The 21,756-nt window shown below is 41.6% G+C and overlaps 1 protein-coding gene across 7 annotated transcripts in view; it reads right to left on the reverse strand.

The window, feature by feature from the left end:
* LOC110502073 (unconventional myosin-XVI) overlaps positions 1 to 21,756 on the reverse strand; it is a 236,116-nt gene that overhangs the window by 33,051 nt on the left and 181,309 nt on the right. For all 7 annotated transcript variants that reach the window (XM_036958970.2, XM_036958966.2, XM_036958972.2 and 4 more), the window contains 2 exons: positions 21,092 to 21,297; positions 3,128 to 3,230 (listed from right to left, as the gene is read on the reverse strand). In XM_036958970.2, coding sequence (XP_036814865.1) covers positions 3,128 to 3,230; positions 21,092 to 21,297 — 309 coding nt within the window. The remainder of the gene's footprint in view (positions 1 to 3,127; positions 3,231 to 21,091; positions 21,298 to 21,756) is intronic.

The raw sequence follows: 21,756 nt of genomic DNA on the forward strand, positions 1-21,756 counted from the left end.
GCATCCTACACTCATGCTGCCAAACATACCTTCTTAAAACTGACCATCCTACTGATCCTCGACTTTGGTGATGTCATCTATAAAATAGCCTCCAACACTCTACTCAACAAACTGGATGCAGTCTATCACAGTGCCATCCGTTGTGTCACCAAAGCCCCATACACTACCCACCATTGCGACCTGTACGCTCTCGTTGGTTGGCCCTCGCTTCATATTCGTCGCCAAACCCACTGGCTACAGGTTATCTACAAGTCTCTGCTAGGCCTTATCTCAGCTCACTGGTCACCATAGCAGCACCCACTCGTAGCACGCGCTCCAGCAGGTATATCTCATTGGTCACCCCCAAAGCCAATTCCTCCTTTGGTCATCTTTCCTTCCAGTTCTCTGCTGCCAATGACTGGAACGAACTGCAAAAATCTCTGAAGCTGGAGTCTCATATCTCCCTCACTAGCTTTAAGCACCAGCTGTCAGAGCAGCTCACAGATCACTGCACCTGTACATAGCCCATCTGTAAACAGCCCATCTATCTACCTACCTCATCCCCATACTGTATTTATTAATTTATCTTACTCCTTTGCACCCCAGTATCTCTACTTGCACATTCATCTTCTGCACATCTAACATTCCAGTGTTTAATTGCTATATTCTAATTCCTTTGCCACCATGGTCTATTTATTGCCTTAACTCCCTTATCTTACCTCATTTGCACTCACTGTATATAGACTTTTTGTTTTCTTTTGTTCTACTGTATTATTGACTATGTTTGTTTATTCCATGTGTAACTCTGTGTTGTTGTATGTGTCAAATTGCTATGCTTTATCTTGGCCAGGTCGCAGTTGCAAATGTTCTCAAATAGCCTACCTGGTTAAATAAAGGTGAAATAAATAAAATAAATAATTTAAAATACACACTACTTCTCAGAAATGTATGTGTGTGCGCCTGGGTGCGTGTGACAATGTGTCTGGGAGGCATTGTGAGAGAGCGTGTGCGTGTGTGTGAGCCGGGAGTCACTGTGAAACAAAGAGGTCACACACACAGGGAAGGGGGGGAGATGTCATTGGCTGCTCCAGACTGCTGATTGGTGTGTGTGTGTGTTAGAGTCCTGCATCCGGGCGGATACCCACTGTTCCCCGTGCGTCACCGCAAAACAATCAGATGGCGGGTGGAATAAAAACATTATTTTAAACCGCGGGTCGGCTCGCGGTTCAGAAAAATTACACTGCGTGTCGGACATTTTTTAAAAACAAGATAATAGGGCCTCCACTTTTTAAAAACTGAGTAGCTTGTTGTGTTGCAAATTCCATTCTGTGAGCGGCAAGGTTACAGCAACGCACTTATTGAGAGAGTGTGGAGCAGGAAACTGCCCATTATTTGTGGTCAAACATTCTAATTGTCCACGTGGAGAGCTTATGTTCCTTCCTGTATGAAAATAGGCAACGACACATAGCCAAGTTTACTTTCCCTGGCTAGCCCACCTCAGGTAAAAATGGTTAATGTAGGCCTAGCCAGAGAAATCAAAAGAGAGGTTATGATGGTGGAATAGACTATACCACTTTGGAAACAGGTGCTACATGAGTGAAATCCCCGCTTTGGAAGGACAACAACACAGCCTGTAAAAAGTGCAATCAGGTATTTATTTATGATATGTAATTCAGTTCATTATCAGTTAATTATTAGCCTACATTATTCAGGCTTTCGTTCATTTAGACCATAGCAGGCCATATACGTAAAGTCTAAACCGGTGCGGCTGGTAAAATTTTGAGTCGCCCTTTATGCTACTAAATAAATGTCGACGATTTTTGCAGCCTATTTTCAATTCTGGGAATAGTTTATTTATATTTAATTTAAACTTTGTGATTATCGAAACAATAATGTAAAGATATGGGTTTTTTTATGTCACCTATATGCTTTCATTAGGTCAGAAGGCTAATTAGAGGGCTATTTTTCTCAAATCGATTTAAGTTGTCAATGTGACGCATTGCATTGTGAAAATAAAAAGATAGCCTGTCGTTTTTAATTCATTGCATGGTTTACTTTTATCCAAATGTTGAATAGACATGCAGACAAATGAATTCAAAGGAAACATTGACCACTACTCAGGAATCATGAAAACAATTCATTAAATTGATGTTAGTCATACAGTATGGCGGGTAACAGATCGGCTCTTAAAACAATTCATTAAATTGATGTTAGTCATACAGTATGGCGGGTAACAGATCGTCTCTTAAAACAATTCATTCAATTGATGTTAGTCATACAGTATGGCGGGTAACAGATCGGCAGATCGGCTCTTAAAACAATTCATTAAATTGATGTTAGTCATACAGTATGGCGGGTAACAGATCGGCAGATCGGCTCTTAAAACAATTCATTAAATTGATGTTAGTCATACAGTATGGCGGGTAACAGATCGGCAGATCGGCTCTTAAAACAATTCATTAAATTTATGTTAGTCATACAGTATGGCGGGTAACAGATTGGCAGATCGGCTCTTAAAACAATTCATTAAATTTATGTTAGTCATACAGTATGGAGGGTAACAGATTGGCTCTTAAAACAATTCCATGCTTTTGTGACGGATTGTGAAGAAAAATCTGTTCTGACGTCGGGTATTGGGTGGGGCTCAGAACTGATGTGGCCAACGCGGGATGGGTGCGGCTACAACAACAACTGATCCATGCAGGACTCTAGTGTGTGTGCGTGTGAAGGCTAGTTGGGTTGTTTGGGGGGGCAGCTGTAATAGGGTTTAATGAGGAGTCCATGGGATTTCAAAGTATTTCATTCTGGGCTCAAATGATTTATCTTCCCATACTTTGTTTTTAAGCAGAGTGTGTAGAGAGAGAGAGAGAGAGTGTGAGAGAGAGAGAGAGAGTGAGAGAGAGAGTGTGAGAGAGAGAGAGAGTGAGAGTGAGAGTGAGAGAGAGAGAGAGACAGAGAGAGAGAGAGAGAGGGGAGAGAGAGAGAGATAGGGGAGAGAGAGAGAGAGAGATAGGAGAGAGAGAGAGAGAGAGAGAGAGAGTGTGAGAGGGAGAGGGAGAGGGAGAGAGAGAGAGAGAGAGAGAGAGAGTGAGAGTGAGAGAGATAGGGGAGAGTGTGAGAATAGGGGAGAAGTGACACTGCTACACACCTGCCATCCTTGGAGTTTGCACTGCTGCAGAACAAAGCAACATTTCTCCTCCGAGGACAGCTTCTTTTTGCCAGCTAGAGTGGTGTCCACTAGGTCTCTGTACCTGAGACACACACAATAGAGAAACCATCAGCACACATCTTATTACATTGGGATCAATACATCCGTAACATATGTGGGGAAAGGATTTCAGTGTGACACGGTCTTGGAGTTAGTAAGAAGTAAGCTGAACGTCCCCGGCCACCCTTGCAGAAAAAAACCCAGGTTTGTTGTTTTGATCACGTGTTCTTATGTGATGTCAATGTGATAACATGTAACAGAGTTAGATTTTCACATGTGAAAACACAATTCCATATATGAGAGTTAGATGAGTGCCATCTGCACTGCTATTTTAGTTATTAGTTCATCTGACTATTCTTTCACATCATGGATTTCATTTTCTTATTTAAAAGATGTTGTTTTTCTGTACAGTTGTCTAATGTTGGTCTAATGTTGGTGGTGCATATTATTGTGTTTTAACGTTACTCCTGAATAGTATAATAGCTTTTCTTGAGTGTTTTTTTTTAACAGAGCTGATATTTCCTTTGAAATCCAAAGGGTAGGAATATAGGTGAAATCAGTTCTTCATCAGAGTAGCAGGAAGATCGGAATGCCGTGAACCAAGATGCTGTGATTTCAAATCCCAGGTGAGGTCATGTTGAATAATAACTATTGTATTAATACATATAAACAATATATAAAATATATATAAACAACATATAAACAATGTACAATAGTGTGTCAAATATGTGTGACGTTCCAGGGACATCCTAACAACAAATATTTGTTGAAATTTCACGTGAAATACAATTTTTCATGTGCAAAACATGGTTAAATTTCACATGTGAAATCATGTTTTTTTTCGGTATGGACAGTGATTTTCATAATCACATTTATGGTAAAGCGAGGATTGGGGCTGGGGCATTCTGATCCTAGATTTGTGGTTCAAAACGAGCCTTACCTCAGGCGGTTTTTGCGAGGCCCAGAAACTCTATATGGTTCTGGTGGGGCCTATCGGATGACCCGCCCATTCACAAACAAGAGGGTTCATAAGTCAGTGGGGGTCAAAAGGTGGGCCAGCACCACAGCATCTGTTCCTATTGGTGTTGCCAGGGGCTACCGCTTCTGTGAGAGGTCAGTTGGAAGAGGAGGAGGGGTTGTTTTGGTCTAAGAGGAGCTCCATTGTGTGGTTAGAGACACAGCCTTTGATCCTTTGTGTTTGAGTGGAGTGAACGCTGGTAAGAGATGTCTGGACAACTTTAACAACATGAATAACGTACATCAACGTACATCAATTTGTGGAAAAGCCCACAGAAAGGATGTGCATACCAATACTCAACAGATGTGTGGTAATAATTCCAGCAATAAACAGCTGTTATGCATTGTTCAAAATCAGATAGTTACCCATGTACCCTGTTCTTAGGTCAGTCTTGCATTTTCTCCCCTAAAGTTAAGATGTAGTAAAGGTAAACTCAGCTGATTCTAGATAAGTGGTTAAGGTTGACTTCTACCCAGAGCACATTGTCCAGGTCAGAGCTACATACTAGTGTAGGCCCTAAGGTCTAATGACAGGTTAATAGGAGCCTTTATCCAATTACAATTCTTTGTTCGCCTGACTTCTCTGTGTGATCTGAAGTACTGTGATCTGAAGTACTGCTTTCCCTCCATCTGATGTGTGATCCAGAGTCCACAGACAGACACACAGTCTGACTGACAGACAGACAGACAGACAGACTGTCCCTGTGTAATGATGTCACAGAACGTCCCTGTTAAATGAGGCAAACATAATGAGCAGATGGTCAGAGGTATAAACCACTTGTGTTGTTAATGGTGTGTGTGTGGGGGGGGGGGGTGAAAGAGCAGCATAGGGCGGTTTAGAATAGCCTGACGAGACGAACCTGCTGTGTACACATCTATACTGTGTGTGTGTGTGTGTGTGTGTGTATATTTTAGTGTGTGTTTGATTTAGAGAAGTGGGTTCCCTCTGAACTCTGCCTAACCCTCTCTCTGTAAGCTAATGTACAGGCCGACAGACAGCGCTACGGTGTCCCACAGGACCCATAAAACACAAAGGATCTCTGTAAACTCACAACCTCTCCTGTAAGAATATGAAAACTATTGATGGCCCCCAATTTTACAATACCCAGGGGGGCTGTGTCATATGGAGTCAACGAAGTGAAATAGCACCTCTGATAAGAGTCTGGCCTACATGACCAAGGGCCCTTCAGCGGCCCCCAAATATTAACTGTCACAAAGGCAGTAAAAGCAGGATGGTGATTTCTGTACTCTAACCAACTCTCTGAAGCCCTAATGGTTGGTCACATTAATCACATGACACTCCACATGACATCAGTGTAGCTTACAGGCTTTGCTTACTAGAAAAGAGTTCTTCATCCACAGTGAGTTCAGTTGGAATTTAATGATATTGGTCACCGATTACGCAAAAGAGACAATAGCGTGTGGTTTCAACCAGAAACCTTAGAAAAAATATGGACAGCTAGACTAAAGTATATCCAATAACACTAATTTTACTTCCACATTTTAAGATTTAACTCCTGACCTGAGGAAGTGTTTGCTAGTAAAAAAACATATCAGAAAGGAAAACAACAGACATCCATGAAACGGGCAGGGTTTCAAGTTCAAAGTTCAATTGGCGTTTCCTGACCTGGCCACAAAACATCATAAACGACAAATAAAAGCAACAATAAAATTGATTTAGCCATAAATGACTGCAGCTGAGCAGTCTAGTCTAATGCAATTGGCCTCTGGCGGTCACTGCGACTTAGTGGTGCGACCTGCATGACTCAGAAGAAGAATGTATGTAAGTGTGTGTGTTTGTTTGTTTGTGTGTGTGTGTGTGATGGCATGTTGGCCTTAGGATCAACGATTGATTTATTAACTTGTCATCTGGTTTACTGAAGGGCCAGGGCCTTGAGAGAGTGAGGGAACGATGGAGCAAAGAAGAGAGGAAACAGAATAAAAAGACAAACAGGGAGAAGGAGAAGAGGGAGAAAGGGAGTGGAAATACAGAAACACTAAGAATGAGGGAGAGGAGAGGATGAGAGAGAGAGAAAGAGATTAGAGAAAAACACTGATAGGGAAAAAACAAGAATCAGAGAGAGCGAGAAGGTGAGGGAAATAATAAGAGAGATCTCTGAAGTCTGCATTGTAGTCCACCCTAAACTCGACATCCCTCCCACCATCCATGGCTGCATCCATCCATTCATTCTAAACGTATGTTGAGAGAGAGAGAGAGAGAGAGAGAGAGAGAGAGAGAGAGAGAGAGAGAGAGAGAGAGAGAGAGAGAGAGAGAGAGAAAGAGAAAGAGAGAGAGAAAGAGAGATAAAGAGAGAGAGAGAAAGAGAGAGAGAGAAAGAGAGAGAGAGAGAAAGAGAGAAAGAGACAGACAGACAGACAGGCCAGGGTGAATGGACTCTTTGTGACTGCAGACTCCTCTTTCTATGTTTAAGTAAACATGGCCTTGGAGTGTAAGCACACGTGCGCAAAGACAAAGACAGACACGCACGCGCACACACACACACACACACACACACACACACACACACACACACACACACACACACACACACACACACACACAAAACATGCTCAAAAAACAACAAACAACAGGAATAGAGGAGCTTCCAAATCAGGTCCTGGAGACTTCATTCTCTTTACCAAGTGAATTTGTCCAAATACTTATGACACCTTCAAATGGTGATTAGATACATAAAGTCCATTCATTTCTAAATGGTAAAACAGATATGTATGAACATAGTCTGTCACCTCAAAATATTTGATCTCAAATCGAAAATACTGGAGTAAAGAGCCAAATTAAACATTTTAGCTTCCCTGTCCAAAGAAATCCTTGATTTTGTGACCAAATATGTTTTTCATTGTGGATTTGATGTGTGCTTGGGGTTATTGTCTTGCTGGAAGATCTACTTGATGCCAAGTTTCCGCCTCCCGGCAGAGGCAACCTGGTCTTTGGCTAAAATATCCTGGTACTGGGTAAAGTTCATGATGCCGTTGACCTTAACAAGGGCCTCAAGACCAGTGGAAGCCAAATATCCCCGTAACATCAAAGATCCACCACCATATTTTACAGTAGGTATGGGGTTATTTTCTGCTTGTTCTCATTTCAACACCAAATCCACCATTGATAGATTTTTGGTAATCTATCACGCTTGTCAACAATTTCAGAGCCCACTCTACCCATCTGCACAGGGATACACAAACAGACAAACACAACAGACTGGAAACCCAGACAAGCATGAATAGACATGCACACAACACGCACGTATGAGCAAATGTACAGCACACACACACACACACACACCCCCCCTCCACCCACCCCCACACACACACACACACACACACACACACACACACACACACACACACACACACACACACACACAGAGGGATTGAGAATGATGATTAACATACAGAGCAAACAGGTTATTCAGAGCCAAACACAAAAGTCATGCAAATTGTCCTGGCGCTCAGACAAGCAGCCAAAGGCTAGTATATTACCATCACAATCAGTCTGACCAACCACCAACGCCCGGACACCGACACACAGACTCAGACACACCCCAGCGCCAGACAACCCAACTTCACCGGGGGGCTGGCACCCCTTTGTGATGCTAACCTAACTGTCGACCATACACCCAATCACCCCCCCCCCCCCACACACACACAACCACACACAGTTCCATAAAAACAAGCAACACACCACTTTGTATCCCATGTCTCACTAAACCCACTGCTCTTCATACAATCACACACGCACACGCACACACACACCAGGCATCATTCAATTACAGCTCTGCCAACAACAGATTAGACTCTACAATGGACCTCCATCCAAACAACTCTGGTGGTACAGAGTAGAGTTTGGCTGCATACAGATCTGTCTATTATCCCACCATCCATATCCATTAACTGTTCATCCTGGGGTGGCAGGTAGCCTAGTGGTTAGAGCGTTGGACTAGTAACCGAAAGGTTGCAAGATCCAATCCCCAGCTGACAAGGTAAAAATCTGTCGTTCTGCCCCTGAACAAGGCTGTTAACCCACTGTTCCTAGGCCGTCATTGAAAATAAGAATTTGTTCTTAATTAACTGACTTGCCTAGTTAAATAAAGGACAAATTTAAATCCAATCAACCAGCCGTTCTCTGCATCCTTTCTTTCTGTTGTCCCTCAACTCAGCGTGTCCCTCAACTCAGCGTGACTGGACTGTTTAAATATGTTATTAGCATATTACACTGTTTATAACAATGAGTTAACAATAAGACAGTTATTTATAAGTGATAACGTACTGAGTTAATCTGGCAGTAATCATTAGCTAATGAGCATTCCACGGTTTTAAGAGGAAAACCTAGTCTATCATCAAAGACTAACAGCCCACCATTACAAACCAGGGGCAAATGTATGTGTGCTTGTATCAAACTTGGTTGAGAATAAATTGTGTGTGCACAGTGATATTACTTTAGACAGTAATAACACTGTGTGTCTGCATGCAGAGTAGAGAGAGAGAGAGAGAGAGAGAGAGAGAGAGAGAGAGAGAGAGAGAGAGAGAGAGAGAGAGAGAGAGAGAAAGAGAAAGAGAAACAAAGAGAAAGAAAGAGAGAGAAAGAGAAAGAGAGATAAAGAGAAAGAGAGAGAAAGAGTGTGTGTGTGTGTGTGTGTGTGTGTGTGTGTGTGTGTGCATGGATTGTGTGTGTGAGGGTATAAGTGTGTCCTGGCAGGACTTCTGAGAGCACAATGGTGTTTACTCCGTCAGGGGTAGTGGAAACTTTTGAGAGGTCATGTGACCAGTGTGTGTGTGTCCTCTCTCATTATCTGGCAGGAATGTACACGGTAATCTCTTTATCCTCAGAGAGAGAGAGGGAGAGAGAGAGAGGGACACGGAGTGATATTTGCCTAGATCTTCTGCACAGATTCTGTCAGACCTGGGCCCTAACAGTTAATCTCAGTAAGACAAAAATAATGGTGTTCCAAAAAAGGTCCAGTTGCCAGGACCATAAATACAAATTCTGTCTAGACACCGTTATCCTAGAGCACACAAAAACGATACCTACCTCTGCCTAAACATCAGCATCACAGGTAACTTCCACAAAGCTGTGGACGATCTGAGAGACAAGGCAAGAAGGGACTTCTACACCATCAAAAGGAACATAAAATTTGACCTCCCAATTAGGATCTGGCTTAAAATACTTCAGTTATAGAATCAGTCATAGAGCCTATGTCCCTTTATGGTTGTGAGGTCTGGGGTCCATTTACCAACCAAGAAGTAACAAAATGGAACAAACACCAAATTCAGACTCTGCATGCAGAATTCTGCAAAAACATCCTCTGTGTACAATGTAAAATACCAAATAATGCATGCAGAGCAGAATTAGGACGATTCCTGCTAATTTTCTAAATTCAGAAAAGAGCAAATCCATTCTGCAACCACCTAAAATAAGTGATTCTCAAACCTTCCAAAACAAAGCCCTCACCTACAGAGAGATGAACCTGGAGAAGAATCCTCTGCCAGCTGGTATGGGGACTCTGCTCACAAACACAAACAGACCCCACAGAGCCCCAGGACAGCAACACAATTAGACCCAACCTTATCATGAGAAAACAAAAAGATAATTACTTGACACATTGAAAAGAATCAACAAAAAACAAAAGAAAACTGGAATGTACACAGTAACAGAATACCTAACCACTGTAAACGACCCAAAATGAAGGAAAGATTGGACTATGTGCATACTCAGTGAGCATAGCCTTGCTATTGAGAGAGGCAGCTGTAGGCAGACCTGGCTCTCAAGAGACTAAGTACCCACTGCCCACAAAATTAGGTGGTAACCGAGCTGCACTTCCTATCCTCCTACCAACTGTATGATCATATCAGAGACACATTTTTCTCTCAAATCACATAGACCCAGAAAGAATTTGAAAACAAATACAATCTTGATAAACTCCCATATCTACAGTGTATTCAGAAACTATTCAGACCCCTCAACCTTTTCCATGTCATTACGTTACAGCCTTACTCATGAATTGATTACATTAATTGTATTACTCAATCTACAAACAAAAGCCCATAATGACGAAGCGAAAACATTTTTTTTCTTCTTTTTGCTAATTTATTAAAAATAAGAAAGAGAAATATCTTATTTACATAAGTATTCAGACCCTTTGATATGAGAATCGAAATTGAGTTCAGGTGCATCCTGTTTCCATTGATCATACTTGAGATGTTTCTACAACTTGACTGTCCACCTATGGTAAATTCAATTGACTGGACATGATTTGGAAAGGGACACACCTGTCTATATAAGGTCCCACTGTCCAAAACCAAAACCAGGTCGAAGGAATTTTCCGCAGACCCCCGAAACAGGATTGTGTCGAGGCACAGATCTGGAGAAGTGTACAATTTTTTTTTGTAGCATTGATGGTCCCCAAGAACACAGTGGCATCCATCATTCTTAAATGGAAGAAGTTTGGAACCACCAAGACTCTTCCTATAGCTGGCAGCCCGGCCAAACTGAGCAATCGGGGGAGAAGGGCTTTAGTCAGGGAGGTGACCAAGAACCCGATGGTCACTCTGATAGAACTCCAGAGATCATCTGTGGAGATGGGAGAACCTTCCAGAAGGTCAACCATCTCTGCAGCACTTTACCAATCAGGTGTTTATGGTAGAGTGGCCAGACGGGAGACACTCCTCAGTAAGGCACATGACAGCCCGCTTGGTGTTTGCTAAAAGGCACCGAAAGGACTCTCAGACCATGAGAAACAAGATTCTCTGGTCTGATGAAACCAAGATTGAACTCTTTGGCCTGAATGCCAAGCGTCACATCTGGAGGCAACCTGGCACCATCTCTACGGTGAAACACGGTGGTGGCAGCATCATGCTGTGGGGATGTTTTTCAGCGACAGGGACTGGGAGACTAGTCAGGATCAAGGGAAAGATGAACAGAGCAAAGTACTTAGAGGTCCTTGATGAAAACCCACTACAGAGCGCTCAGGACCTCAGACTGGGGCAAACCTTCACCTTCCAACAGGAAACCCACCCTAAGCACACAGCTAAGACAATGCAGGAGTGGCTTCGGGACAAGTCTTTGACTGTCCTTGAGTGGCCCAGCCAGAGCCCGGACTTGAACCCGATCGAACATCTCTGGAGAGACATGAAAATACCTCTGCATCGACCCTCCCCATCCAACCTGACAGAGCTTGAGAGGATCTGCAGAGAAGAATGGGATTAACTCACCAAATATAGGTGTTCCAAGCTTGTAGCATCATACCCATGAAGACTCAAGGCTGTAATCGCTGCCACAGGTGCTTCCACAAAATACTGAGTAAAGGGTCTGAATACTTATGTAAATGTGATATTTCAGTTTTTTTTATACATGAGCAAAAACGTTTAAAAAAAACTGTTTTGCTTTTGTCATTGTGGGGTATTGTATGTAGATTGTGTGTAGATTGATGAGGGAAGAAAACATTTAATACCATTTTTTAATAACATTTAAAATTAGGCAGTAACGTACCAAAATGTGAAAAGTCAAGGGGTCTGAATACTTTCCGAATGGACTGTAGTATTAGGTGAAATACCAGTGTACCACCACACCAGCAAAATGTGTGACCTGTTGCCACAAGAAAAGGGCAACCAGCAGAGCACAAACAACATTGTAAATACAATCTAAATTGATCTGTTTATTTATTTTCTCTTTCATACTTCAACTATTTGCACAATGTAACAACATTAACAATAATTTAACATTTTAAATCTCTATACTCTTTAACATTTTTGTGAGAGTAATGTTTACTGTTAATTGTTAACTTCTTTGGGACTGGGGGGCAGTATCGAGTAGCTTGGATGAATAAGGTGCCCAGAGTAAACTGCTTAGTAGATTTGGATAGAAAACACTCTGAAGTTTCTAAAACTGTTTGAATGATGTCTGTGAGTATAACAGAACTCATATGGCAGCCAAAAACCTGAGAAAAAATCCAACCAGGAAGTGGGAAATCTGAGGTTTGTAGTTTTTCAAGTCATTGCCTATCCAATATACAGTGTCTATGGGGTCATATTGTACTTCCTAAGGCTTCCACTAGATGTCAACAGTCTTCAGAACCTTGTTTCAGGCTTCTACTGTGAAGGGGGAGTGAATAAGATCTGTTTCAACCAGGTGTCTGGCAGAATGCCATGAGCTCAGTTAGCTGTGTTCCTTTTCATTTCTAAAGACAAAGGAATTGTCCGGTTGAAACATTATTGAAGATTTATGATAAAAACATCCTAAAGATTGATTCTATACATCGTTTGACATGTTTCTACAAACTGAAATATAAATGTTTTGACTTTTCGTCTGAACTAAGCGATCGCACATTGAGCATTTGGATTACTGGGCTAAACGCACGAACACAAAGGAGGTATTTGGACATAAATGATGGACTTTATCGAACAAAACAAACATTTATTGTGGAACTGGGATTCCTGGGAGTACATTCCGATGAAGATAATCAAAGGTAAGTGAATATTTATAACGCTATTTCTGAGTTTTGTGACACCTCTCCTTCTTTGGAAAATGGCTGTATGTTTTTCTGTGACTTGGCGCTGACCAAACATAATCGCAAGGTGTGCTTTCGCCGTAAAGCCTTTTTGAAATCAGACACTGTGGCTGGATTATTGAGAAGTTTATCTTTAAAATGCTGTATAATACTTGTATGTTTGAGGAATGTTAATTATGAGATGTCTGTTGTTTTGAAATTGGCGTCCCACATATCCCAGAGAAGTTCCCTTGTTAATTTTCCTTTTGTTTATTGTCTATTTCACGTGCTTTGGCAATGTAAACATATGTTTCCCATTCCAATAAAGCCCTTTGAATTTAATTGTATTGATATGGTGAGGGAGAGATGGGGAGAGGATGGGCGAGGGAGATAGAGAGACATAAGCGACAGAAAGAGAGAGAGAGGTGGATGAGAGAGAGAAAGAGAGATGGAGGGAGCTCAACCATTCACTTCATCTCAGTAGTGAGGAATGATTCTGGGAATCAAAGAAAGAGGTGCGAATGGAAGAAAAACGCTCTCCCTCTTTCACAATGACTAAAATACATGTACAGTATATTCAAGAAGCAGACAGGAATAACCAGTAATAACGGAGAGATTAGGTGTGATAGAAGGGATGAAGGGGATTACAAATAAAAGGGAAAGGAAGAAAAAAGAGATATTAATGATCAAGTTTACTGGAGGACACTATGAACCTCTTCAGAAAGTTACTCTGACATGTTACAGACTTGCACGCGTACAGTACCAGTCAAAAGTTTTAGAACACCTACTCATTCAAGCGTTTTCATTATTTTGACTATTTTCTACATTGCAGGATAGTAGTGAAGACATCAAAAATATGAAATTACACATATAGAATCATGCAGTAACCAAAATAGTGTTAAACAAATCAAAATATACAGTGCTGTGAAAAAGTGCCCCCTTCCTGATGTTTTATTTTTTGCACATTTGTCACACTTAAATGTTTCAGATCATCCAACAAATGTAAATATTACACAAAGACAACCCAAGTAAACACAAAATGCAGTTAAGTGATGATTTTATTTATTAAGGGAAAGAGCTATCCGAACCTTCATGGCCCTATGTGAAAAAGTAATTGCCCCCTAAACCTAATAACTGGTTCTGCCACCCTCAGCAGCAACAACTGCAATCAAGCGTTTGTGATAACTGGCAATGAGTCTTTCACATCGCTGTGGAGAAATTTTGTCCCACTCTCCTTAGCATAATTGTATTAATTCAGCCACATTGGAGGGTTTTCGAGCACGAACCTCCTTTTTAAGGTCACGCCACAGCATCTCAATTGGATTCATGTCCGGAGTTTGACTAGTCTACTCCAAAACCTTCATTTAGTTTTTTTAAGCCATTCAGAGGTGGACTTGCTGGTGTGTTTTGGACCATTGTTCTGCTTCAGAACCCAAGTGCGCTTCAGCTTGAGGTCACGAACTGATGGCCGGACATTCTCCTTCAATTTTTTGGGGTAGAGAGCAGAATTCATGGTTCCATCAATCACAGCAAGTCGTCCAGGTCCTGAAGCAGCAAAGCAGCTCCAGACCATCACACTAGCACCACCATATTTGACTGTTGGTATGATGTTATTTTTCTGAAATGCTGTGTTACTTTGACGCCAGATGTAACGGGACGCACACCTTCCAAAAAGTTATTTTTGCCAAAAGTGAGACGAGCCTTTATTTTATTTTTGGTCATCAGTAGTTTTCGCCTTGGAACTCTGCCATGGATGCCATTTTTGCCCAGTCTCTTTCTTATGGTTGAGTTATGAACACTGAACTTAACTGAGGCAAGTGAGGCCTGAAGTTCCTTAGATGTTGTTGTGGGTTCTTTTGTGACCTCTTGGACTAGTTGTCGCTGCACTCTTGGGGTAATTTTGGTAGGCCCGGCCACTCCTGGGAAGGTTCACCACTGTTCCAAATTTTCTCCATTTGTGGATAATGGCTCTCACCGTGGTTCACTGGAGTCCCAAAGCTTGAGAAATGGCTTTGTAACCCTTTCCAGACTGATAGATGTCAATTACTTTGTTTCTCATCTGTCCCTGAATTTCTTTGGATCTGATGTCTTGCTTTTTGAGATCTTTTGGCCTACTTAACTTTGTCAGACAGGTTCTATTTAAGTTATTTCTTGATTCAACAGGTCTGGCAGTAATCAGGCCTGGGTGTGGCTAGTGAAATCGAACTGAGCTTTCCAAAAAATGTGATTAACCACAGTAAATTCATGATTTAACAAGGGGGGGCAATTACTTTGTCACATAGGGCCATGAAGGTTCGGATAACTTTTTTCGCTTAAAAAATTAAATTATCACTTAAAATCTGCATTTTGTGTTTACTTGGGTTATCTTTGTGTAATATTAAAATTTGTTTGATGATCTGAAACATTTAAGTGTAACAAATGTGCAAAAAAAAATCTGAAATCAGGAAGGGGCAAACACTCTTTCACAGCACTGTATTTTATATTTGAGATACTTCAAATAGCCACCCTTTGACTTGATAACAGTTTTGCACACTCTTGGCATTCTCTCAACCAGCATCATGAGGTATTCACCTGGAATGCATTTAAATTAACAGGTGTGCCTTCTTAAAAGTCAATTTGTGGAATTGATTGTATTCTGAATGCGGTTGAGCCAATCGTTTGTGTTGTGACAAGGTAGGGGTGGTATACAGAAGATAGCCCTACTTGGTAAAACACCAAGTCCATATTATGCCAAGAACAGCTCAAATAAGCAAAGAGAAACGACAGTCCATCATTACTTGCAGTCACAAAATCAATCAAGTGTTATGATAAAACTGGCTCTCACGAGGAACACCACAGGAATGGAAGACCCAGAGTTGCCTCTGCTGCAGAGCATAAGTTCATTAGAGCGACCAGCCTCAGAAATTGCAGCCCAAATAAATGCTTCACAGAGTTCAAGTAACAGACACATCTCAACATCAACTGATCAGAGGAGACTGTGTGAGTCAGGCCTTCATGGTCGAATTGCTTCAAAGCAACCACTACTAAAGGACACCAATAAGAAGAAGAGACTTGCTTGGGCCAAGAAACACGAGCAATGGACATTAGACCGGTGGAAATTTGTCCTTTGGTCTGGAGTCCAAATTTGAGATTTTTGGTTCCAACCGCTGTCTTTTTGAGACATGGGGGGATGAAAGGATGATCTCAGCATGTGTATTTCCAACTGTAAAACATGAAGGAGGAGGTGATATGGTGTGGGGGTGCTTTGCTGGTGACACTGTCTGCGATTTAATAAAAATTCATGGCTACCACAGCATTTTGTAGCGACACGCCGTTCCATCTGGTTTGGGCTTAGTTGGACTGTCATTTGTTTTCACAGGACAATGATCCAACACACCTCCAGGCTGTGTAAGGGCTATTTTACTAAAACGGAGATTGATGGAGTTCTGCATCAGATGACCTGGCCCCCACAATCCTCTGACCTCAAACAAATTGAGATGGGTTTGGGATGAGTCGGATGGCAGAAGTTTTAGAACACCTACTCATTCAAGTGTTTTTCTTTATTTTGACTCTTTTCTACAGTGTAGAATAATAGTGAAGACATCAAAAATATGAAATAACACATTATGGAATCATGTAGTAACCAAAAAAGTGTTAAACACTTTAAGCACTGCATCACTCTCCTTCTTGGTCAAATAGCTCTTACACAGCCTGGAGATGTTTTGTGTTATTGTCCTGTTCAAAAACAAATGATAGTCCCACTAAGTTAAGTGTACCTTTAAATCTAAATACATGACAGAGTGTCACCAGCAAAGCACCTCCACACCTCCTCCTCCATGCTTCATGGTGGGAACCGCACATGGGGAGATAATCCATTCACATACTCTGAGTCTCACAAAGACACAGTAGTTGGAACCAAAAATCTAATCAGACCGAAGGACAAATTTCTACCAGCGTAATGTCCCTTGCTCGTGTTTCTTGGCCAAAGCAAGTCTCTTCTTATTATTGGTGTCCTTTAGTAGTGGTTTCTTTGCAGAAAATCGACCATGAAGACCTGATTCACGCAGTCTCCTCTGAACAGTTGATGTTGACATGTTTCTGTTACTTGAACTCTGTGAAGCAATTATTTGGGCTGCAATTTCTGAGGCTGGTAACTGTAATGAACTTATCCTCTGCAGCAGAGGTATCTCGGGGTCTTCCTTTCCTGTGGTGGTCCTCATGAGAGCCAGTTTCATCATAGCGCTTGATGGTTTTTGCGACTGCACTTGAAGAACCTTTCAAAGTTCTTAAAATGTTCCGCATTGACTGACCTTCAGGTCTTAAAGTAATGATGGACTGTCATTTCTCTTTGCTTATTTGAGGTGTTCTTGCCATAATATGGACTTGGTCATTTACCAAATAGTGCTATCTTCTGTATACCACCCCTACTGTACCTTATCATAACATAACTGATTGCCTCAATCGCATTGAGAAGGAAAGAAATTCCACAAATTGACTTTTTACAAGGCACACCCGTTCAGATAGACTTGTACAACTAGGCCTGCTATTATTTAGCATACCTTAGATGGCAACATTTTATTTAACGAATGCCAGTCATAATTAACATATATACAGTTGAAGTTGGAAGTTTACATACACTTAGGTTGGAGTCATTAAAACTAATTTTTCAACCACTCAACACATTTCTTGCTTCTTATGGCTGCAGGGGCAGTATTGAGTAGCTTGGATGAAAGGTGCCCAGAGGTGCCCAGAGTCAACGGCCTGCTCCTCAGTCCCAGTTGCTAATATATGCATATAGTTATTAGTATTGGATAGAAAACACTCTGAAGTTTCTAAAACTGTTTGAATGATGTCTGTGAGTATAACAGGACGCATATGGCAGGCAACAACCTGAGAAGAAATCGAAACAGGAAGTGGAAAATCTGAGGTTGGTCGATTTTCAACCCAGCCCCTATTGAATAGAGTGGGATATGGATAAAGTTGCACTTCCTAGGGCTTCCACTAGATGTCGACCATGATTAGAAACTTGAATGAGGCTATTACTGTGTTGTGGAGCCAGATGGGAGCTCTTTGAGTCAGTGGTCTGGCAGAGAGCCAGGTCCTGATCATGCGCATTTCACATGATAGTGACCTGTGTTCGATGGCTTCTCTACAGACATAGGAATTTTACGGTTGGAACTTCATTGAAGATTTATGATAACAACATCCTAAAGATTGATTCTATACTTAGTTTGACAAGTTTCTTCGACCTGTAATATAACTTTTTGAAGTTTTCGTCCAACGTTCGGATGGACCTGCACGAGCGTTTGGATTTGTGTACTAAACACGCTTACAAAAGTAGCTATTTGGACATAAATAATAGACATTATCGAACAAATCAAGCATTTATTGTGGAACTAGGATTCCTGGTAGTGCATTCTGATGAAGATCGTCAAAGGTAAGGGAATATTTATAATGCGAATTCTGATTTCTGTTGACTCCAACATGGCGGATAATTGTATTTATTTTCTGAGCGCCGTCTCAGATTATTGCATGGTTTGCTTTTTCCCGTAAAGTAAAAAAAAAAATCTGACACAGCGGTTGCATTAAGGAGAGGAATATCTATATTTCCATGTCTAACAATTGTATTTATCGACATTGAAATGAGTATTTCTGTAAAATTATGTGGCTCTCTACAATATCACATGATGTTTTTGGAACTAGTGAACGTGACGCGCCAATGTATACTGAGATTTTTTTTATATAAATATGAACTTTATCAAACAAAACATACATGTATTGTGTAACACGAAGTCCTATGATTGTCATCTGATAAAGAGCATCAAAGGTTAGTGATTCATTTTATCTCTATTTGTGCTTTTTGTGACACCTCTCTTTGGCTGGAAAAATGGCTGAATATTTCTGTGAGTTGGTGGTGACCTAACATAATAATTTGTGGTGCTTTCGCTAAAGACTATTTGAAATCAGACACTGTGGTGGGATTAACAACAAGATTTCCTTTAAAACGGTAGAAGATACATGTATGTTTGAAGAATATTCATTATGAGATGTCTGTTGTTTTGAATATGGTGCCCTGCACGTTCAATGGCTGTTGTCATATCGATCCCGTTAACGGGATTGCAGCCCTAAGAAGTTTAGCAAACTATAGTTTTGGCAAGTCGGTTAGGACATCTACTTTGTGCATGACACAAGTAATTTTTCCAACAATTGTTTACAGACAGATTATTTCACTTATAAATCACTGTATCACAATACCAGTGGGTCAGAAGTTTACATACACTAAGTTGACTGTGCCTTTAAACAGCCTGGAAAATTCCAGAAAACGATGTCATGGCTTTAGAAGCTTCTGATAGGCTAATTGACATCACTTGAGTCAATTGCAGGTGTACCTGTGGATGTATTTCAAGACCTACCTTCAAACTCGGTGCCTCTTTGCTTGACATCATGGGAAAATCAAAATAAATCAGCCAAGACCTCAGAAAATAAATTATAGACCTCCACAAGTCTGTTTCATCCTTGGGAGCAATTTCCAAACGCCTGTGGGTAACACGTTCATCTGTACAAACAATAGTACACAACTATAAACACCATGGGACCATGCAGCCGTCATACCGCTCAGGAAGGAGACACATTCTGTCTCCAAGAGATGATTGTACTTTGGTGCGAAAAGTGCAAATCAATCCCAGAACAACAGCAAAGGACCCTGTGAAGATGCTGGAGGAAACAGGTACAAAAGTATCTATATCCACAGTAAAACAAGTCCTATATCGACATAACCTGAAAGGCCACTCAGCAAGGAAGAAGCCACTGCTCCAAAACCGCCATAAAAAATGTTCACAAAGATCGTACTTTTTGGAGAAATGTCCTCTTATCTGATGAAACAAAAATAGAACTGTTTGGCCATAATGACCATTGTTATGTTTGGAGGAAAAATGGGGAGGCTAGCAAGCCGAGGAACAGCATCCCAACCGTGAAGCACGGGGATGGCAGCATCATATTGTGGGGGTGCTTTGCTGCTGGAGGGACTGGTGCACTTCACAAAATAGATGGCATCCCGAGGAAGGAAAATTATATGGATATATTGAATGAACATCAGTCAGAAAGTTAAAGCTTGGTCGCAAATGGGTCTTCCAAATGGACAATGACCATACGCACACTTCCAAAGTTGTGGCAAAATGGCTTAAGGACAGCAAAGTCAAGGTATTGGAGTGGCCATCACAAAGCCCTGACCTCAATCCTATAGAGAATTTGTGGGCAGAACTGAATAAGTGTGCGCGAGCAAGGAGGCCTACAAACCTGACTCAGTTACAACAGCTCTGTCAGGTGGAATGGGATGAAATTCACCCAACTTGTTGTGGAGAGCTTGTGGAAGGCTACCCAAAACGTTTGACCCAAGTTAAACAATTTAAAGGCAATGTTACCAAATACTAATTGAATGTATGTATACTTCTGACCCACTGGAATGTGATGAACGACATAAATGCTGAAATAAATCATTCTCTCTACTAATGCATCTCGTCTCGTTATCGTCATACATTTTCATCAGGAAAAAGAGGTAGTTGATGAGTGTTTTTCATCATAGTTATTGTCGACAAAACGAACACTGCACCCATCCCACACACACACACTTGTTTCCCATCTCCTCAAGACATCCTTTATGAGATTAGTGTTGTTGATTGAGACCACTTTGTGCTTGCTACATTAAGGATCACAGTGACCTGTCAGTTAGCTATGAAAGAGCCAGAGCCAGAGAGAGCGAGAGAGACATGTTGTCTCTATGTAAAGATTGACTGTAATTCTGTCCAGGTCACACAGACCTGAAGAACCATTAAGTAGATGACTTCCACCTGACCATTGTGTGTCTGTGTGCGTGTGTGCATGAGTGTTTGTGTGGGGGGGAACCCAGCAACAGTAAAATGTGTGCCGTAAAAGGCCCATTTGAAGTGAGAAGGCAGAGAGAAGGCAGAGAGAAGGCAGAGTCTTTAAGATCTTCCCTATGGTGCTTCCATCCCCCCTATCACACAGACCCCTACACAGAGGCCACAGTGACCCATCACACTCACAGGTCTGGTTCCATTTCAGCCCATAGCCCCTTCCCCTAGCCACTACCCCTTTAGTCTTCACAGATCTGTAAAGATTGGATAGGTGGAAGCATATAATGGAAGCTACCCAAGTCCTATTGCAAGGCAAGGTGGACCCATAACCATCTTGTTTTCAACTATCAAATTTATTCCGATTTTCAGACAATTTCCCAATCCCAGTTGTTTAGAGATCTAAAGAGATCGGATAGGGGCCTAAATGGAATCACACCACAGAGGCCAAGATCAATCCATTATGGATCATTGTAATATATTTTGTACTATGTCTAGTTCAACAGGAGCAGCCTGTAATGTATTGTGCCACCTACCTGGTGAGGAAGCCGTTGAAGGGCAGGCGTACAGGGTAGCCATAGCGGATCATCCGGACCATCTCCAGCACCCCTACGTACTGCAGCTGGGTAGACACGTGGAAACTGTCAAAGCAGTCCGCCGTGCACCTGCTGTTGGGGCGCACACACTCCACAAAGTGAGGGGTACACGCCTGTAGCTTACTGACCACATCTGACAAAGAGTTCTGAAAGGAGGAGGGGTGAGGGGGGAGAGATGGAGAGATAGAGGGAGAGAGAGATTGTTTCCTGTTAAAATTCATGTTCCTTAAGCATTTGAGTTGACCCAATTCTTCACTCCCTTGCCACATCAACACAGCACTGGTGTTGGTATCAGCTTCATGGCAACATGGTTCCATTTATCCGTCTAGATCAGGTATTCCCCCAGGGGTACACGGAATGCGCCAAATAAAAATGTGATTCACATTTTTCAACAAAAAATATTATTTTCAAACAGTAGATTTATATTTTCCAACGGGGCTGTACATTTGGGTGAGGTTTTTTTCTTGCCTGAGTGGTCTCATTTCTCTGCCCAAAATAAAATGAGAACATCTAGTGTTGAGCGAAATAACAACACAATGTCAAATGCAGGAAGCCTAGTCAAATAATTAACATCCAATCACATTAACTGTTACTCTTTTGCAGGA

This window comes from Oncorhynchus mykiss, chromosome 22 (genome assembly GCF_057628025.1).
Source record: "Oncorhynchus mykiss isolate SJ-2025 chromosome 22, ASM5762802v1, whole genome shotgun sequence".
NCBI classification, from domain to species: Eukaryota; Metazoa; Chordata; class Actinopteri; order Salmoniformes; family Salmonidae; genus Oncorhynchus; species Oncorhynchus mykiss.